Here is a 21,755-nt window from a genome sequence, read left to right as displayed (position 1 = left end):
ACTGAGTTAGTCTGTGTGGATTTAATGACTCTTTTGGAAAATGTACTTAAGTCATCATGGAACAAAGTTTCTTGTTATATGCACCCAAAAAGTATCTGAAGCATTGTCATGGCAGTTAAAAGTAGAATTGGTTTGTGATTAAGCTCCATTGTCAGTAATACAATTATGAAATGTGTCCTCAGGGTGTTGCTATGTTTAACTGTTTGTTTTGCATAAGGGTAAAATATATCACATTCAGTAATTCAGTACTTGTAGCAATCTGTTAGACCTCATTCCCACAACAGTTAAAAGTAATGAAATTATGGTGTCTTTCATAAAAAGACTGGAATATACAGTTGTGGTCTATGTATTTTGACTCTTAGATTTGCTTCATTGGTGTATACCTATATTCAAAATGTTTGCCAAGCTATGGAGTGCATCTGTAAATTGATGTTAGCGACCATTCATTATTATATAATATCGAGTAGTAAGATGGTTAGTTTTCTAGTATTATTGTAAGTTAAAAGCTGATGAACTTAGTGAATTGTTTTGGATGGCAGCTATGAAGAGGTGTGGTGTGTATCTTAGATAAAACCACTCAAATTTGAAAATGTGGAGACTTAATAACTAATAAATGTTACTTAGTGCAGCATCAGATTTTAAGACTGTTAAAATTTATTTATTTCATTGTGAAAAGCAATCAACCATAGCAAGAAACTGCAAAAATTGTCACAGAAACATAATTAAGTTCATTTGTAGCTCTTTCCATGCTAGTGTAAGAGTTTCAGTAACTTGAAAATATCTGTGACCTACTTCAGTACAAGACCATTTGAATTTGGAGTATACAGTGAAATTAAACAAAATATTTAAACACAAAAGGGAATATTTATGTATCATCGTATATTAATAATGTTTCATTCATCTTCTGTGTGTAATATCTCATGCAGGCTGCAGTATTTTCATGTAGCAATTATAATTTGATGAGAAGAGGTGATGCCTAGAGAGTCAGGGATATTCATTTTTGTTTTGCTCAATTAATGAATCAGAAAATTTTTTGCACTTACACACACTTCTGTTTGCTATAACATATATGTCTGTACAGAAATGTGTGTGTTTATTTAATCTTGCAATCTAAGGTTAAGTGTTACAGAATTGTTGAAAGAGAAGGATGGTGCAAGATGTGCTTTCATATCTGACATTATCATGGGTGTCTTGAATTTGTTAGAAAACTGTTTTATATTTTTTAAAAATATCAGGCAGTTATACATATTTATTGAAGAACTGCATTTTGCACAACATTTTTCCTTCTGTTCCAAGATAATTTTTATCATATAAAAATTATTAATTACATCACTAAGTTCTTTGTAAATATTTTTTTTATTATACAAAAATTATTAATTACATCACTGAGTTCTTTGTAAATGCAATCAAAATCTAAAACTAAATTAGTTTGCTAGAAGGGTAACTGTCTGTATATATCTTTCAAAAATCTAAGGCAGGAGATAAGTAAGAATAAATGGAGAAAATGACATTGGCAAAATGATTTAACAATTTTAGGCAGTGGCCTGTTGTGAATAATGATGTCACATTTAAAGTAGTTGAGCAAAAATAAGAGAATCTAGACAAAGAGAATAGGGTTCAGAATTGGTGTCAGTGGCAATTAGTAGGTGAGGAAAGGATAAGTCATATTAATGCAAACTCGAACACACAGGCTTGGTGCCATAAAATATGAGAGAGAGAGCCAGTGGGAAAGAGTTAATTAACAGTTTAAGTAATTTGATAAACAGATGTCCAATCTGTGTCACTTGCTTGAGATTTCGCTGTTTGATTACTCCCTAAAACATCTTTCACTTCAATTTTTTCTTCACACCCAAATTTTATATCTGTTTAGTGACGTTCAGAGTGAAATAAAATATTCAGCAATTTTTAAACACATTTTTAGCATACAGTTATCATGCTGTTATTATTTTCGTTGCAATTTCAGTGAAGTAATGGTTAATTTTAAATGCTGTTTGCTGTGAAAGTTTCATAACTGTCATTCCTTATAATTTCAGCTTACAAACACCCTCTTTTCCCATCATGAAGCAGGTTGTCTGATTCATATTTGGGACTCCCTCAGTTGCAAATAGGGAATACCCATCTAGTGCCTTTTTACCTTTTATTTTCTTCTTTTTAAAAAGTTTGTCTGCTCATATATATCCATGATAAATGTAATAGAGAATAAATCAAGTTTCATCAAGTGTTAATGAATTACGTCTAATTTTACTTTCCTCTTACCACAATTAGCTCTGTAACATAATGCAAAAAGTTAATGGTATGAACAATCTCTGTTGGTACTTTCATTTTGTGATTAAAAAAATAGTTCCTGTGCAGTTGAATCCAGTGTATCTCAGTTACATTCAGCGTATTAATGCCTAAAATTTTAGAAATTTTATTACAGCAAACCATTCATCATAAATATGACTGTGAATGAAGTTCCTGTTGAGAAAAAGGGCTGGGTTTCAGTGCTATTAAAAAGCATCAAGGATCAGATTATGATGTCAGCATGACACAACAGTAGATCTTAAGTGACAAAGAATTTGATGTTAACATAAATTTAAGACAGCATTGACTGAGGACGTTACTTCAAGTATAGGAGAGGAAGCAGATGATTTCCCTACAGTTGAGAGTGGTATCTGCAATCTGATATTTTACAAGTCAAGAGGTTAAATTAACCTGCCTCTTTACCGGTTAATATTCTTGAGCTACTTTATTTTCCTTTTATCGGTCATGTTTCCGAATACCAATTTATGCCCAATCCTTTAGCTACAGCATAATGTGCAGCACACCATCTTTGATAGTGAAATACAAATACTGAGAATATAGTGCAATTAACTTAAAAAACTGAAAGAGTATTAAAGTCTATAATTCCTATATTATTTTAAAATAAAGTTACTTCATGCACTGATAAACGTCCTTCACTGTTTTGTACAATTTTTTTAAAAATAAGGTGTTAAACCTCTTGTGGACAGAGTAACAGTTCAGTTGGGCTTTATTTTATAATTTTTACAAATGCATCACATGCAGTGAGAGTTTACATAAAATACTGACATTGTCTTTGCGATATTTCACAAAAGAAACCAGTTTTATTCATATTTTATCAAAATTACTCTTTCTATTTTTTGTTACAAAAAATAACTAAGGGCAAGTGATTCCACTTTACAGTAACCTGAACTTGAAATATGAAAGTTCTCGGAGAATTCACAAGATCATAAATGTGTTTAAATGTTTGCAAGAGAAATGAGCTACAATGAAGACTGTGTTATTACTATTATTATTATCATTATTACTGTTGTAAAACACTACAAAAATTTGAGTTCTGCTGTTTGATAAAGTCTGCTGTTTAACATGATGATAATGCAGATCGTAGAAAATAAAAGTTACATATACTTGATCTGAATTTAATGAGCACTTAAATATTGTCATTTTAATGTATATATATGTATATAACTTACTCTTTCAGTGTAACTGTATTGTTTTTGTGATAAAGAGTACAAAAATGTTTTACCTTATAACAATGATTTATATAGAAGTGGCAGATTAGCGAGATCTTCAGAAATGCTTTTAAAAGTCGTAATAAAATTTAAAAGTCAATGAGTTTATGGTGTTTTTGCTTGAAGTTATTGTTTTTTCTGTAAAACACTTTCTTCAATGGAAAAATAAAACTTCTTTATTTGTGAATCAGTCTTATTATTGTTTGTAATATTGCTTCAATTATTGCGAACATTCCTTTGAATATATCTTATTTAAATACATTTGACTATTTCCTTGAATAAAATTATTTTTTTAATGATATTTTGATGATCGATCATGATCTTTACCTCTAACATACGAACAGACTTGTAAATTTATTGTTATCTACAAAAATGAAGTTAGCCCTAGTCATTGTAAGGCCTTTCCGACAGGTTGTATCTCTTTCCTCATAAGATGATAATGTTGTCCATTAACACACATCTAGTTACAGTCATTCTTGCAGATATGTTTGTGCAGTCACGTATTACTGACTTGTGTATGTTGATACTTATGCTATCGCCAAGGATCTGTTTCCTTATACATCCTTTCAATGTTGTCACGTAACATCTTCTCTTGATCTGAAATTTAAAAAAAGAAGTGACCATAGAAAGATATCAATATTTAATATATTACTTGTTTCATTGAAAAATCTAATATGAAAAGATAATCAACAAATTTTATTTGTTGTTCAGTTTACCGTAATTGTCAAAGGAAAGCTGTGCATTTGTCATTGTCTGCGTGGTAACAAGAGAAGTTGGTGACTTACATAAATGTGTGAAAAATAGTAGGCAATACTTAAAGACAAACACCTGCTGCTAGCATCAAAATGTTCATCTTTTTAATAATCATAGAATACTGATCTATATGTAAATATATTATATTTCATGCTTTCTCAAAAAAACTTGAAAATAAAAAAATAAAACAAAAAAATTGAAAAAGTAAAAAAGGTCGGATGTTTTGTGAACCTATTTGTTAAAAACAAGAAATGAAATAGATTGGAGAGACTTATGATGTGCCTCCTTTGCTGCACCTGATTTTGAGTGTCATTCAAAGTCACATAAAATGTTTCTCTAATGTATTTTATTTCTTACTTTTAGACAAATCATTTCACAACTCATTTGAACATTTTTTAATGAGAATTTTACACCCCAAATGCTTTTTTTGGTTTGTGAAGTACATTTGAAGGCAGTATACAAAGCTCCACTTCATATTCATCACAGTAGTCTTAAACCACCGACAACAGTTTGTAATTTATTATGATTTACCTAGTAACTTTTTCCATATTAACAAAAAAATGATTAAAAGAAGGGGGAAAACATGAAACTTGTAGGCTCAGCTTTGTATAAACACTGTCAAACATTGAATTGATTTGAATAATATGAGGGGGTAGCCAAAAAAAAGTGGACTTTTTTAAAAAAACTTGCATTTTAAGCACAAACCTTCAGACCCCTGCATAGCACTCGCCACTTGCAATATAATCTTTTCTAATATTTTATTCCTTTTTTCAAAACATTGTTTAAATTCATCTCTTGTGATGCTTGACAGAGCCTCCGCCGTTTTTTTCTTCACCTCAACAACGTCTCTATTCATTCTAGGAAACAAATGAAAATTGCATGGAGCAAGGTCAAGTGAGTATTAGAGATGAGGAACAGGGGTCATACCATTTTTGGTCAACAATTGTTGAACAGAGAGGGCAGTGTGAGGAGGGGCATTGTCATGGTGGAAAAACCAGTTGCCTTGTTGCCACAAGTTGGGCCACTTACACTGCACCCTGTTGTGCAATCTTTTAAAACGTCCAGTTAGAAAGCCTGGTTAACTGTCTGACCCTGTGGAATAAACTCTGAATGGACAACTCTTCTCACAGTGAAAAGAAAAAAATAAATTACCATTGTTTTAATGTTTGATTTCACCTGACGAGCTTTCTTGAGGTGAGGCAAACTTGGGGTCTTCCACTTGCTTGATTGTTGCTTTGATTCAGGGTCATAAACATAGCACCAACCTTCGTCAACTGTGATAATGTGAAAAAAGTTTGGATCATTTTGGGACTCTTCTTTCAAAGTACAGCCTACCTCCATGCGACCTTATTTTTGTTCAGCAGTTAGCAGTTGTGGCACAAATTTGGTAGCTGACCTTTTTATTTCCAAATCTTCTGTCACAATTCACTGAACTGAACTGCAAGTCACTCCTGACAGTTCCACAATTTCTTCAGTGGTCTGTCGTGGATTTTGTTGATGAGTGCATGAATGTTTTCAACATTTTGGGCCATGGAATGATGACCAGAATGAAGTTTGTCATCAGCTGATATTTCACAATTTCTAAAATGGGAAAACCACTCAAACACTTGAGCCTCCCCTATAGCATTGTCTTTATGCATCAGTTTTAACATTTCTAGAGTTTCTGAAACACTTTTTACTTGAAAAAAGCAGAAAAGAATGTAAGACCTTCAAGACTGGCAACAATTTACAATCAAAATTTAGTGCAGATTCAGATTTCAATGTGAGATGCTTTTAATAGTTCCCACAACAAAAATCTGTCTTGAAATCGGCAGAAAAGCTGAAGAGATTCTGGTTGTATGCAAAGTACCCCAGGACAAGACATAGTCCATACCTACACTGCGTGACAGCAATGGTAATGTTACCAATGACAGCTCTGCTAGAGTGGACTTGCTAAACATGATTTACCAAAATTCTGTTACCAAATAAGATGCAGTAAATATTAAAGATTTTGAATTAAGAATTGACATTGGTAATTTGCAAGCAGATACACTCAGTGTAACGAAGCAACTTAATAAAGGCAAGTCATCCTCTCCAGGTTTTTTGCCAGTTGGGTTTCTTTTGAAGCATGCTGATGATATAGCTCCATTTTTAGCAGCCGTATAGAACCACTCACTCAGTGAAACATTCATATCTAAGGATTGGAAAGTTGTGCAGGAGCCATCAATAAAAGAAAGAAAATAGAGCAATCTGCTGAATTATAGACCCATATCATTGACTGCAATTTGTTGTAAGATTTTGGAACATATACATTGTTCCAAAATTGTGGAATACCTCAAAGTAAATGATCTATTGATACACAACCAGTACATAATCAGAAAATATTGTTTTGTGAAACATGACTGGCTCTGCATTCACACAAAAAATGACAAAGGGCTCTCAAATTGATTCCATATTTCTAGATGATCAGAAGTCTTTTGACACTGCTACTCCCAAGCAGTTTCTAATCAAGTTGTGTGCAAATGGAGATAGTCTCTGTTGTGCAACTGGATTTGTGATTTCCTGTCAAAAAGGTTACAGTTCATAGTAATTGATGAGAAACCAAAGTGATATCTGGGTTTATCCCAGCAAGTGCTGCAGGCGCTCTGCTTTTATTAATCTTTGTGACCAAGTTAGGGAACAACCTGAGCAAGCAAGCTTCTTACACTGTTTGTAGGTGATGCTGTAATTTAGCATCTAGTAAAGTCATCAGAGGATGATGGCAAATTGCAAATTATTTAGACAAGATATCTGCATGATGAGAAAAATAGCAATTGACTCTAAACAATAAAAACTGTTATTTTCTCCACAGGAATACTAAAACAAATTTTGTTAAACTTCAGTTACTTGACAGATCTTACAAATTATTTGTATTAGTGTTTCAAGGCTTTTAATTCAACTAAATACCTAGGTATTACAATTATAAACAACTTAAAATGGAACCATCACATAGAAACTGTTTTTGCGAAATGTGAACCAGTTTTATTGGCAGGACACTTATAATATGAAACAAAAATACTAAAGAGACTGCCTGCACTACACTTGTCTGTCCTTTTTTGGAGTATTTCTGTGCAATATGAAATACTCACCAAAAACAATTGTCAGAGAACAGTAAAAAAGCTCAGAGAATGGCACATTGCTTTACGCTGTCAGAAAATAGGGGAGATAATGTCATGGATACAATGAGTGAATTGGTATGGCAATAATTGAAACAAGGGCGATTTTTAATGCAGCAAGATCTGTTTATGAAATTTCAATCACCAACTTCCTCCTCCATATGCCAAAATATTTATTTGATGCCCACCTATATAGGAAGAAATCACCTCATAATGAAATAAGAGGAATCAGAGATAGCACAGAAAAAGTTAGGGCTTCATTTTTCCCACAAGCTGTTCAAAAGTGGAAAAGTTAAAAAAAAAAAAAAAAACTGCAGTTGATTCTGAAAACCCTGTACTAAACAGTTAAGTGTGAACTGCAGAGTAATCATGTGGATCTAGATGATGAAATTTTCATGTGATTTGGTACTGCAGAGTGCAAAATTTAGGAGGCATACTGCCGCCTCTGGCAACAACAATGAGCCTAAATGGGCTAGCCATCAAGTGAAACTAAGTTTGGATGGCAGATAAGGGTATATCATTCCATGCTGCTTCAACTCTGTGCCATAGTTCATCAACTGAGGTGCCCGGCAAGCAACGGGATGCCAGTCTCTCAGCTACCCGTGACCAGATGTTTTCAGTCGGCAATAGATCTGGAGGATGTGCTGGTCAGGGCAACAGTGGAACACACTTTGGATCAAAGCAGGTCAGGAAAGTTCAAGCATGTCCAGTCTTGTCTTATCCTGTTGAAAGACAATATCATGGAGATGTTGAAGACAGGTCACTGCTCATCCTCGAGCAATCATGGAAGTGAGGTGTCAGGACCACTTTGGTATCAGTGTATGGGCAGGAATTGTCAGTAACAGACTCATAGGGCCATACACTTTACCAAAAAGATTAATAGGGGCTGTGAATCACCATTTTCTACACAATGTATTACCAGTGCTACTGGAGAATGTTAACCTTGCAGAAAGACGACTGCTGTGGTTTATGCATCACGGGACACCATCCCATTTTCTACAGATTGTGTAACAGGACCTCACTACAATGTCTCATAGTGAGAAGGTCTGGTATCATATCCTCCCCATTCACTGGACCTGAATCTGTTGGATTGCTGGCTATGGAGACATTTAAGGGCATTGGCATATGTCCAAGGCATCAATAGTGTGCAGGCATTACAGGAGCATGTGGCCAATGCATGTGACACAAGGCAATTGAGCCAGATGTACTTGAAAGAGTGAATGATCCACTGCTGTAGGATGTGTCAGGATGCATGGTAACCACATGCAGAACTGCCTATAGTTTCTGCTTCTACATGACAGACAGATGATAATGAGATGGAAGATTCACCCATTTCTCAAAAGGTATTGGCTTGTGGACATACAATTATACGAACTTTTCTTCTACTTTTGACAGTGCTACCTGCTGTAGGAAGATGTAAAACTTTTTCTTAAACACTCTATATGTCTGATGCTGGATACACCCTACAATCCTACATCTCATTTAAGATTCTCTGTCTTACCATGATGTCATACAGCTGCAATCTTCCTGTATCTCAGCTTTTTCCAAATGTACGTCTGCATATTGTAATTCTTGAACAGTGTGTTTGTTATATATGACACAAAATATATTGATAAGGTGGTGCTCAGCTACATTGTATGTTGACAGTCGGGTGACATTGGACTGAAGTGTTCAGACTGTGCTAGATTATGTACAACAACTCTGAAGCACGGTTTCCCAGTCCAATTTAAAAGCCCTGGACATTTTGTGAGGCACTTTATGAAAAGCTTGCAGTTGAAAAATGTGAGGCCTTAGCACTCAGCTGCAACAAACCAAGTAGTTTTAAGAGTGTTCACCAGTCATTTCTTTGAGCAGTTTTAGAGGAAATTATTTTGATTATTTGTCTTTTAATCATCTTGCTTTCTGATCCATATGTGTGTACCTGTGTAATACTGTTGATAAATGAGATTAAACCAATTTCAACAAATAAAAACACAATTTCAGGAATGAAATTCTAATGCATTCTTTTATGAATTATAATATACATATTGTATTATGACATTATGTAGTCACCAGTTTTCAAGTATTTACTCAGCAATGATTGACTTCTGGGCCAAATAGGAAGTATGTTAAGTTTTGCACTCTAGAAAGAATATGCTCCTTTCCAAATATACAAAGTTTTGTATAGAAATGAGTAAGTGATATATCTTGAAAATTTAAGTAGTGAAAAATGTAAAAGTAACATTATCATTAATGTAATTAGTAATCTTCAGTAATAAAACTTGACTGCAAATGTTACTGACCAGAATCAGGGCTTCACTATTACGACTGGAGGTATAAAAACTATAACACTCCGGTGCATTCATATCCCAAGTATTGTAATGATTTGATTACTATATCTTTGTACAATTTGGTTTAACAAGTCACTGTAAACTTATTCATTCTTCTTGCCAGTGACTTCTATATCTGTGTACAGAGAACAGAGGAGGTCATTTGCAGATTTTGTGAATGTTTAACTCAAACCATGAATGGCCAGTTTTAGAGGGTGGACCATAACAAGATAATGACATATATTCATTGATGGCAACATGCTCAGTACTGATAAGCACTGTCTTGTCATTGAGCATACAAACATGTATCATATTGCCACTCATATTAATATGTCAACAACATTGATGAATATCCATTACAATGGATTTTTGATGGAAACTGGATATGGCTGAAAATAAGTATCTTATAAAACATTTTAGTTGTTGTTTGTGCTGTGTTATTCATAAGTTAATGCCATGTTAACATTAATGAGAACTATTGCAAGGATAAACTCCTGCACTTCATAATGATCCATCCCCAACTTGAGAAGACATCGTTATATTCTCTCAATTACATTAAGTTAATGTTGAGTCATTTGGGAATGTCGGCAGGAGATCTTATGGGGCAGGTACAGCTGCCAGTTCAAAAAATTTTCTTTCTTCACTAGGATGCTAACCGAGCTTAACCGATGGATTACCCACAATGGTGAAATGTGCCCTCACTTTTTGAAATGCACTGGAGAGATTTAGGATTTGACCCACTACAATGGCAAATTGCTAATTAGGAACTTTACTCCACCACTTCTCTTCCCCTAGTTGGCCAAATACCTGTAATGAAAATATCTCCACGATCAGGAACCAGCTACCATTGAATCCTGAGATACCACACAAGCATGTGTTAACAGCTTTGCTCACCAAGATAGGTGACTCATTGATGTGAGTGAGAGGAGAAGGAAAAAGAAAACATGGATGAGCAGTCAGTCAGCTGGCCCTAGCATACTTGACTGTACTGACCCAGCTGAGTACTCATGTGTAGGGGTGCTCAAGTGGCTCACACACAGAATGAGGAGTGAACACGTTGCAATAGGACCTCCTGGCAGGGTAGCCTAACCACCTGCACCCAATCTGACAGGTACACAATGCCAGCCTAGTATTAAATGAACAGACTCAGGTTCCTTTTCCCAATATTAAACTGAGTTTGTGTTACATATGCTAGATTCAAACAGTACATTCATTGTATTTCTCATCATTTGTTATATGTATCTCCACATAAAAGCTTTGTTTACCCTTTTCATTAATGTAATTATTGTAACATTTTCCTATGTAAACTATATGAATAATATCTCTGTAAGTCACACATCATGTTTATCTGTGTTTGCAACATTCAGCTTTGACCTGAAGATGTCCTGATAATCTGAAAGCTGGTCTGTGACCAAATAAATACAGGGCGTTTCAAAAAGAAAGAGCAGATTTCAAACATTTATTTCTCAAAAACTACAAATGATAGAAACACAATTCCAACGGTCCTTCACTCAATATGAGTACCAAATGTTACACAACAAATATCAAAACTGTACCTCAATATGAGCACCATTTGTTACACGACAAATATCAAACCGGTATCTCATTTCTTGCCACACACGACGCAACTGGTCTTTAGTTACCGAATTCACGGCCGCAACAATTCGATGTCGTACCTCTTGAAGAGTAGCGGGCATAGGTGGGACATAAACACAGTCCTTTATGTACCCCCACAAATAAAAATCGCAGGGAGTAAGGTCTGGTGACCTGGGAGGCCACAGACGATGACATTGATCTTGTGCTCCTGCTCTTCCAATCCACCGTCCTGGAATGGTGTTATTTAGGTACCGTCGTACAGGTTCAGAGAAGTGTGGTGGGGCGCCATCTTGCATGAAGATGAAGTGATTTGAATCTTCCTGAAGTTGAGGAAATAGCCAGTTTTCTAACATGTCCAGGTAAATGGTTCCTGTGATAGTTTTCTCCATGAAAAAGAAAGGTCCATAAACTTTGTTTACCGAAATTGCACAAAAGACGTTAACCTTTGGTGAGTCTCTTTCATGTTGAATAACGTCCCTCGGAGTTTCACTCGCCCAAATTCGTACGTTATGCCGATTAACTTTACCAGAAATGTGAAACGTTGATTCATCTGAAAAAATTAATCGTTCGGCAAAATTGTCCTCTTCCATGTCCTGTAGAATTGCAGTTGAAAATTCGAACCTTTTGTTGTGGTCGTCAGGACGCAATGCTTGCAATAACTGCAGTTTGTACGGCTTCATGTGCAGACGGTTACTCAGAACGCGCCATACCGTTGTTTTAGACATGTTTAGTTCGTGACTTGCCCGTGCCGTGGATTTTCTAGGGCTCCTTTCGTAAGCTGCACGGACACGCTCGACATTTTCATCCGATGTGCGTGGACGACCCGTGCTTTTTCGCTTGCAGATGCAACCATCTTCTACGAATCTGTGATGCCACTCATAAATTTGCTTATGACGAGGCGGCTGTTTGTTGAATTGACGGCGGAATGCACGTTGCACACCAACAATGGACTCTAACTTTGCAAATTGCAGCACACAAAATGATCGTTCCTGTGGTGTCGTCGCCATTTTCCTACAAACAAACGCCAGCGCCACTGCGGATTTGCATGGAACTTCTGCGCGGACCATTGAAAAACTTTGAACCTTTCTCTGACAAGAAACGTTTGAATTGTGTTTCTATCATTTGTAGTTTTTGAGAAATAAATGTTTGAAATCTGCTCTTTCTTTTTGAAACGCCCTGTATAATTTTACAGAACTTTAGGAAGTGTTTTCCTTTTTAACATTACTATCATATTCTCCCAAGCATCAATAGAAAATTCAGTTAATGTTAATGAAACTTATTTATATTGATCATACTACTCCACTGAAGATGTACACACTTCATTGGATGAGTATCACCGAACACCATATTGCAAGTAAAAGTCTAGATGCGGCCTTTACCCAGTGGTGGATATAAATTGTTGATGGTGATGGGGATTATTATTATTATTATTATTATTCCAATTACACACCTGGCAATATAAGGAAACAGAACAACTTTAAAACTTTTGTTCTGGAGAGTTTAATTGAAATGAATTTGTTCCTGCTAATCCAGCTTTCCAGCTGATGTGCCTCCCTCTACATGAATTTGGAGATTTTTATCCCAACAAATAATTTAATGATTCCTTTCTCATGTTCATGACTGGGAGAGCTACTTCATTATTACCTTAAAATTGTGGTTTAGCTGGCCCGAAAAAAAAAAGGTTATAATTTAATTAGATAGATAAAAAATCTAACTCACTAAGTGGTAGCAGAACACACACATAAGTCGACTGATAAATTCTTATGTGTGCTTGAAACAAGTTTTTTATGAAAAATCACATAGTACATAATTATAAATGATATTTCTTACTAACCTTCCCGCAGATTAGCAATTATGCACTGTTTCCTTAGAAATTCATAACATAGTTCTTTACTTAATCCAAATGCATGCATGTTACAAGTGAATGTCCTGAAAGAGAAATAATGGTTATTATTATCAAAGAACTGAATGTTGTTCCTGAAAAATGAAATTTATAAGCCAGTGTTAATTAGTCATTTGTACAACAACACAGTGAACTACAGTAGTGATAATAACTTAATATTTTATGTGGCAGAAGACAAATATTTGCTGACTACAACCTGAAGGATAAAGATCTATTTCACAATATCTTCCTTATGTAGTAGTTTCACTTTGTGTACTTGAAAACTAGTCATTTTTATCTGTCTGTTATGATGCTTTGACTCAAATTGGACACTCATTTGTTGAGTTAAATTTCAATTAAATACATTGTCTGGTATTGTGAATGAGTGCTTCCTTAGTTCAGTCAGCTCTCTTACACTTTTACTTTGCCTCTAACATCATTTTTCCTGTTGTCGAGTTTCTTGTAGCCTAAAATGAAACTATGGTACCTTTTACCACATTATATGTTTCTGTTAATTTACATTCACACCATTGTGTTCCTGTTTCTTAATGGTAATGTAGTGTGCCTATATAATCTCTGTATAATTACTTAAAAGGCCAAAACCAGTTGTGAAGAAAAGGTTTAAATGAAATGTTGCATAATAAGATCAGCTTCCAGCCTTTTCATTCCTCGCCTTCCCCCCCTGCCCCTCCCCCTCCTGTCCTCCCTCCCTCTCAATATAATTGTTAAGACACTGTATCCGTTCTTGGAAGAAGCTGGTACAAATTGTATTTTAGCTGCTACAATGGCTTTTCTTTCGATTTCTTAAATAACTTATGTGAAATCAGAGAATAATTTTTCAGTATGCTTATGACTGATTGCTTCCTGTATTTATACTGAAAAGAGCTAATGTAGTAAGTGCTGATAGAGGAATGTGATGACCTCCCCTCCCTCTTCTGGTGTGTGTGGTGTTTGGGAGGGGAAATACCAATGCAGCGAACTTTCAATTACCAAAAATCTTTCAATTCATATTCATATCAACATTTCTATTTGTTGGTTCTCCAGTGTAAAGTTTGAATACCAGACAAAATGTCACTTTTCTGCCTGTTTAGTGTGATTATCAGTTTATTTTCATAGCTTTGACCAACAGTGTACAAAATACATTTATTCAGAGACTCATCTGCGGTGATTCTTAAGCTTATGGTTGCTAATTATGTATGTTTGTGTCCAACCTGCTGGAGGTTCTTCTTCAGCGTATCTGTTTTATTACATTTAATATGACTGTGCTTTTTCTTTTGGTTTTGTTAATATAATATGACTGTACTTTTGATGAATGAACTGTTTTGTTATTCAGAAAACAATTTAAAAAAAAACAGTATATTTTATTAATACAATAACAACTTACCTTTGATGTAAGAATGCTATGCTCTTAAGCACCTGGCTACCCAGTACACCAAGCCTTAAAATGTAGTGGTGAATGACCTTGTTATGCACTTAATATATTGTCAGCTCAAAAAACTTTAAAAGTATTCAAACTGTCAGCAACTGAAATACACTATACTAAATACTGTGAAAAATTCCAGTTGTGAATTGAGCAAAAATAAATTGATTAACTTACAGAGATTCTCAACAGAAATGGCTCTTCATCATAATTCATCTATTAAAGATACTTTCATGGCACTTGAACAAGTTAACTATCTCAGCTGTTGTTTTTCACTTTCAAGGCACCAACTGCTATACTGCACTCAAACTTGCTTGTATAATCATATATTTCCATCAATAAATTATATAAATATTCTTTCCTTGTGCAGTTTTGTTCTAAATAAAACATTCTAATGTAGAAAGTGATAACTGACAGAAGTAAGGCATGAACAGTGTGAAACACCTGTGTCAGGTAAACTTTGACCGACGTTCGCCACCAACATGACAAAGAATGTTGTAGTTAGAGCAAATTGTAAAAGTTGTCAAAAGATGATAACTTTAAAGCCTCTGTAATCTTCTCAAATGTGTGTGATGAGCTTGTTATCTGCTTGGTGAAAGCCTTCAACATGTATCATCATGCTATGCGAAACGGATCCTGGTACTACCTGTAGTAACCAAGTTATATGTAAACGGATCCAAAGTAACACAGATATAACTTTATTTATAAACCTCTGAACAATAACAGAAATAAGACTCTCATGACTCTACACTTAAAAAGACCAAAGAATTAATACAGAAGGTGCAACATAAGTGATATGCAGAACAATGAATGGTACAAACTAAAAGAACATAGTGTGAGTGAGTCAGCACTGCTCCGCACATATAAAGGCGCAAGTTGCCGGTACACAGTGTGCCATGTGCACACTTCCTGTAGGTAGCCAGTGACCTCCTGTGCTGATACAGTTGGTGGTTGATTTAAGTACACATACACAATGTTGCTACTCTCAGTGCAGTTACATTCATGTGCACTAGTAGTGCAATACAGTACAAATAAAGGAATATGACTTTGCACAAATTTGAGTCTGTCACAATGAAAGACAAAAAATGTTGTCTGAGTCTTTTTTATGTAAGCTTCCCAATCCTCAGCTGAATCTTCACACAAAGGAAAAGTGGGTGGACAGACCAGTGGAACGGTACCCTGACTATTAATGTAAGCTGACAAAGTGGTCACTGTCGAAGTAAGCTGTTCAATAAGGGCTGGTGGCACGGCATCCATAATGGTTAAACCTGATGAAACTGCACTTAAAGATGACACGCACAGAAACCGTTACAAACTTATCACTCGTTGTGTAGTAACCAAATAATACATGAAACCTATCCAAGTAGCACAAATAAGGCTTTATTTATAAGCCTCTGAACAATAATGTATGATTCTTTGGTATTGTTACATGTCAAGTCATGAGATGACTTGACATGTAATAAGACCAAAGAATCATACAGAACATGCAACATAAGTGATACACAGAACAACTGAGGTGAGTCGTACAAACTAAAAGAACATAGTGAGAGTGAGTCAGTACTGCCTCACACATATACAGGCATGAGTTACAGGTTGATGGCTTGGTGAAGACTGTGCCATGGGCTCACTTCCTACAGGCAGCCTCCTAGTGCCTGGCCCACACTGACACAGTTGGCAGTCAATTTAAGTACTCACATGCAGCGACACCACTCTCAGTACACTCACATTCACACGCAGATGCACTAGTAGCAGGATACAGCACACCTCTCCCTTTTGTGAAGAGGGTGCCCAGGCAATGGAGGAGACTGGTGGCCCAACAAGAGAGACATTAATCAGACCCAGAGCAGCAGCAGCAGCTGTTGCCAATGGCAGGGGCAGGACAATGTGCCAGATGGGCACCGGAGTACAGGGCCGGAATGTGTGAGGATGTGCGCACGACCAAGGACGGTAGGCCTGTGAGGTGCCTGACAATGGCACCATGCAGGAGGGTGCCGTCTCCATCTCTGCATCATTGTCAGCAAGCAGGCCCCAGTGTGGAGGAGGCAGAGCAGTATCCATCAGCAATGATGGCTGAGACAATGATGGAGAGGGGGCCGGTGGAGGCAGCCCAACTGGAACAGCAGGCAGCACAGACCCATGGCCAGAGATGGACCGGTGCCTGGTGCCAGGAAACTGGATCCCCAGGATGCTGCACGTAGAGGAGGCAACCAATGGGATGGGTGCACCTTGTAATCTTACCCTCCCATACATCACTATTAAAATTCTCTTAGTGTCTTCATTAGTTTCAAAAGCTTCAAGAGGCATAAGATATACAAAAGAAAAACTTTCATTTTCTCTTGTTGTTGTTGTCTCCACTTTTTATGTACAGGGGTGCATTCTTGTGGCTGAAATGTTGATTTTGTAGGTTCTTGTTGACTAAATAAGTGTTGAAGATTTGCCTGTTGCTATGAATATTTTATTTTTATTTTATCCCATTCTTCTATATCACACTGACTTCACAATCTCATAAAAACTGTCAATTACATTTTTGTTGACAAGAGTAGCAAAGTATATGCCTTTCCATCAGAGGAAGGGCGCCATCTCCATCTCTGCATCATCATCATCAGCAGCAGCAGCATTGTGGAGGAGGTAGAGCTACACCCACCGACAATGACGGCTGGGGCAATGACAGAGAGGGGGCTGGTGGAGGCAGCCCGTTGGTTGCCTCCTCTACATGCGTACTACTACTGACATTCTGCAGTACTCACACAAATCCAAAGAGTTTACAAGTCAAAAGAGTTTACAAACATTCTTGACAAAAGAAAAATCTTTGCTAAAATATATCATTATTTTGTAAATGAATCCAGAAATAAATTTAATTTAGCATTAGATTCTGCAATTAATAATATGAATTTGAAGTATGCCAGAAATTTCATCATTTCAAATATTTTAAAGAGAAGAGTAATTTTAACTGTATGTACAGAGTACTAACAAATTATTTTTTTTACATATTTTAGCCCAAAACATAATACATCGTATACAGAATCATATGAAATTCATTCTGTTAAACAGCCGAGAATGTTCACCAGTACAAGAATTGATAGTATATATGGTATTGGTTATTTCTATATACATAACAAAGATAATTTTAGAGGAGGGTATGCCATTACAACCTTCACAGCAGGTGATGATAGACTTGAGGCAGAGGTTGGTGAGGTGGGCTGTGGCGATGAGGCCTGCATCGGTGAACCATTAGCTTCTGGTGGCAAAGGGAGGCATAACTGATCAAAATGGCAGACCACCAGCCCATTGGTTGTATGGATATTACAAAGCCAGTGTCCCAGTGGTGAACAACAGTGGCTGGTATCCACACAGGCCAGCGACCCAACCCTTATGCCCATACTGGTGATCCCAGCTGGAAGTGGCCGGACAAACCCAACCCTGGCAGGTGCAGTGCAGGCTGCAGAAGGTAGAGAAGCATGCATGGCTGCCTGCCATGAAGAAACACAAGCAGGCTCCACTCTGCCACAGGCATGAAGCAAGAAATGTTCAGGAAATACAGATGAGCGATGTCCAGCAAAGAGTCAACAAAAATATTTCTCAATTGGGACTTGAATGTACTCACTTGTCATTCCCCCCTCACCATTTGATTGAAGGTGGAATGGCGGGGCCATAACATGAAGAATGCTGTGATGGGAACAAAACAATTGAAAGGTGTGAGGAATGAACTGGACACATTATCATAAACAAAGGTACAGTAGGGAAAAAAACCTCAAAAGCATACAAATTGTGACCTCAGCCGATGTCGATGCACACTGGAGAATGTAAGAAAACCAGAAAAATGCATCCACAATAGCCCACAAAGTCTCCAAGAATACGTTCCCTTAGCTGTTGTGGAGTAGGACAGATTTGGCCTGGGAACAGCCTGTTATCAGGCACACTACTCACAAGCCACAACGAAATGGACAATTTTGCCATTAATTCATGGCCAAGAAATATGTCTCCTAGCTAACAGTTTAGTGTGTGAAACTCTCCAATGGTCCTGGTGGGAAAGGCATAGAACCTTGCATTGTAATGCAACAGGAATGACTACTGTGGGAGAGAGATCTTCCGTGGACAACAGCAAAACACCATCAAAAACAGAGGGCGATACCATAAGGAAAAATAGTTGCACAGGGTGGGATTCAAAGCCCAACCTGCTGGCTTACCTGGCAGCCCTGTTGAACAAACCAAACCACCTGGCAGAGAACTTGGTTGGCAGCAATGTCAGTTGCTATGCACAAGCTCGTATTTGGGAACCTCTTCTGCAGCTCATTTCAATATCAAGATGGAAGAAAAGCAGTTCTTCCCAATCAAAGTTGGGATCAGGACCCCCAGGGAGTTGGGACAAGGTGTGCACATTGGCATGTTTGGGATTAGGTCGAAAATGAATTTCAAATTGTAGTGAGACAAGAACAGTGCCATGCAGTGTAGGTGGTGTGCTGCCTTGTTGGGCAAGGAAGGGTGAGGGTTAAATAAGGAAACAAAGGATTTATGGTCAGAAATAAGGTGAAACTTGGAGCCATACAAAAGAACCATGAAATTTCTGGAGAACATAACTATGGCAAGAGCCTCCTTTTCCACCTGAGAATAATGCTGCTGGATCGGATTGAGAGATTTGGAGGTAAGAGCAATGGATCATTCAGAGCCATTGGCATATCAGAGCACTAGGCTGTAACATGAGGCATCAGTTGCCAAAACTGTGTGCTGGTCCAGAGAGAATGTAGCTAAAAAAGGGGATCAGAGTAGATTGGATTTCATCATTTGATATGCATGTTCACAATCTGGGCTCCAGCTAAAAGGTACATTCTTGCATAACAAGGCATGTAACAGGTAGGCAAATGTGGCTGCCCCCCAGCAGGAATTTATGGTAGTAGGCTATCTTCCTTAGGAAGGACAGAAACTCCTTCACGGATGAGGGGTGAGGCATAGACGTAACAGCGGAAATGCGGTCTGGTAGAGCGAAAACCCCAGTCCATGGGACCTCGAACCCCGCAAAAACAATAGAAGGTTGAAAAAACTGAGGTTATACCGTAAGCCAGTGGAATGTAAGACAAAAAACAAAGTTCACAAATTTTTCAAGTTATCATCCATGGAGGAGCCTGTGATGACAGTATCATCCAGATAATTAATGCAACCTGGGACAGGCGTAGTCAGTTGCTCTAAAACTCATTGGAAGTTAGCAGGAGCGTTGGTCACACCAAAACAAAGGTGCAAATATTGACAGAGACCAAAAGGAGTATTCAAAATCAGAGCCTGCCGAGACTCTTCGTCCACAGGAATCTGTGGATACACTTCAAGCATATCAATTTTAGAAAAGTGACAGCCACCCATTATTTTTGCCAACAGTTTGTCCTGGCATGAGAGAGGATACATATCCATGATCAACTGCATGTTGACAGTAGTACTGAAGTCACCACAGACGCAAAGTTTCCCTGATGGCTTCCAGACTACAGCCAGCAGAGACGACCATTCACTAACAATAACAGGTTGCCAGCCCTAGAGATTTCAGTCTGTCCAATTCTGCTTTCATTTGATCTTTCCAGGCAACAGGAATAGGATATGCATGACAAAAATGAGGCTGAGCCATGGATTTCAAAGAAATTTGAGCATAAAAATTCGTAGCACACACTACATCTTTCAAAAACAATTCCAAACACTCCTCACACAGTTTTTCCAATTGAGTATACAGTACCTGTCTGGACACAAAGAGAACAGCACCAGTGATAAAAATTCCAAATGCCTGAAAAGCGTCCATCCTGAACAAGTTCTCAACACAGGCATCAGCAACCACCAAAAATGTAATGCAACAAAGATCTGACATGTAAGAGGCAGATGCTGTTAATTTTCCCAACAGCACAATTCTCTGTTTGTTATAACTGAACAAGTTCCACATGACCAGTGTCAATGGCAGTGAGGCTAAACTCACATAGGTTTGAGAATTCAATAGTAGTACCTGTGTCAGCCTGTACCTGGAGCACTTGGTGAAAAATGCTTAACTCAATAAACAACTTGGGAGAAATCACAAGCATTGGAGTCACACAGTTTACATCCACGTCCATATCCTGAACAACCTTCAGCAAATGACATGTGGAGGCAGTGTGGCCTTTCTTCTGTCAAGTATTATAAGAAGCCCAGTGCTTAGGACACAATGGGCTGGACAAAACAGAAAGGACAAGATGGAAACATAGATCAGTGATGCCGATGCTATGGTGGTTGTGGCTGCTTATGGTGGCCTTGGTCCACTTGGTTCCTGACCTGCATGGTTAGGGTCACCATTGCCCCTTCCTCATGCAAGCTCTCTGTCATCATAATGGGCACATCTTGCGACACTACTACTACATTGCCTCATGCTTCAATTTGGTGAACCACTGCCTGAGAAACTTCAAAAGATTGTGCTATTTCACAGAGTAAGCCTTTGGCACACTTTCTTGTCCAGAGCTAAACAGATAATTGCATTGCACACCATAGAGTCTGTGAAAGAGTCATTTTGGGCATCAGCAGTGAACTGACAACTACGGCTAAGGCCATGAAGTTCAGCTGTCTAGGCCCTGTATGACTGGTTTTGTTTCTTGTGGCACTGGTAGAATTCAACTCATGCTGCTATGAAAAGCATTTGTGTGCAATGGTAGTTGGACAATAAACTTCATGTGTGATCAAAAGTAAGAGCCATTGGTTCTTGTAAAAGGGAAAGCCGGCACAATAATTGACACACCTTAGATGGGCTCCACAAGAGTAATAAATCTTTGCACAAATTTGAATCTGTCACACTGAAAGCCAAAAATTCTGTCTGAGTATTTTTTGGTAAGCTTCACAATCCTCAGCTGAATCGTCATATGGAGGATAAACTGGTGGAATGGTACCCTGTTTGTTAATGGAAGCCAACAAAGTGAACACTGCCAAAGTGAACTGTTCAATTGGGGCTGGTAGCATGGCATCCATAATGACTAAACCTGATGAAACTGTACTTGAAGACTGGACATGGGGAAACTGTTCCAAACTTGTTGCCAATTGTGTAGTCACCAAGTAATGCACAAAAACAATCCAAATAACACAAATATGGCTTTATTATTAAAGCTATGAACGATAACAGAAATAAGCCTCTTGTTATTTCACATGTAACGACACAAA

At 37.3% G+C, this 21,755-nt stretch overlaps 1 protein-coding gene across 1 annotated transcript in view; it reads right to left on the bottom strand.

Moving 5' to 3' along the window:
• Positions 1–1,347: 1,347 nt before the first annotated feature.
• Positions 1,348–21,755, bottom strand: part of LOC124777965 (uncharacterized protein KIAA0513) — a 257,665-nt gene continuing 237,257 nt past the window's right edge. The window contains exons 8-9 of the mRNA XM_047253524.1: positions 13,139–13,233; positions 1,348–4,109 (exon numbers count right to left, since the gene is read on the bottom strand). Of these exons, the coding sequence (XP_047109480.1) occupies positions 4,045–4,109; positions 13,139–13,233 (160 nt within the window). The 3' untranslated portion in view covers positions 1,348–4,044. The remainder of the gene's footprint in view (positions 4,110–13,138; positions 13,234–21,755) is intronic.

The sequence above is a fragment of the Schistocerca piceifrons genome, chromosome 2, assembly GCF_021461385.2.
Source record: "Schistocerca piceifrons isolate TAMUIC-IGC-003096 chromosome 2, iqSchPice1.1, whole genome shotgun sequence".
Taxonomy (NCBI): Eukaryota; Metazoa; Arthropoda; class Insecta; order Orthoptera; family Acrididae; genus Schistocerca; species Schistocerca piceifrons.
The sequence above is the reverse complement of the archived record's forward strand: the minus strand, read 5'-3'. Positions and strand labels throughout refer to the sequence as shown.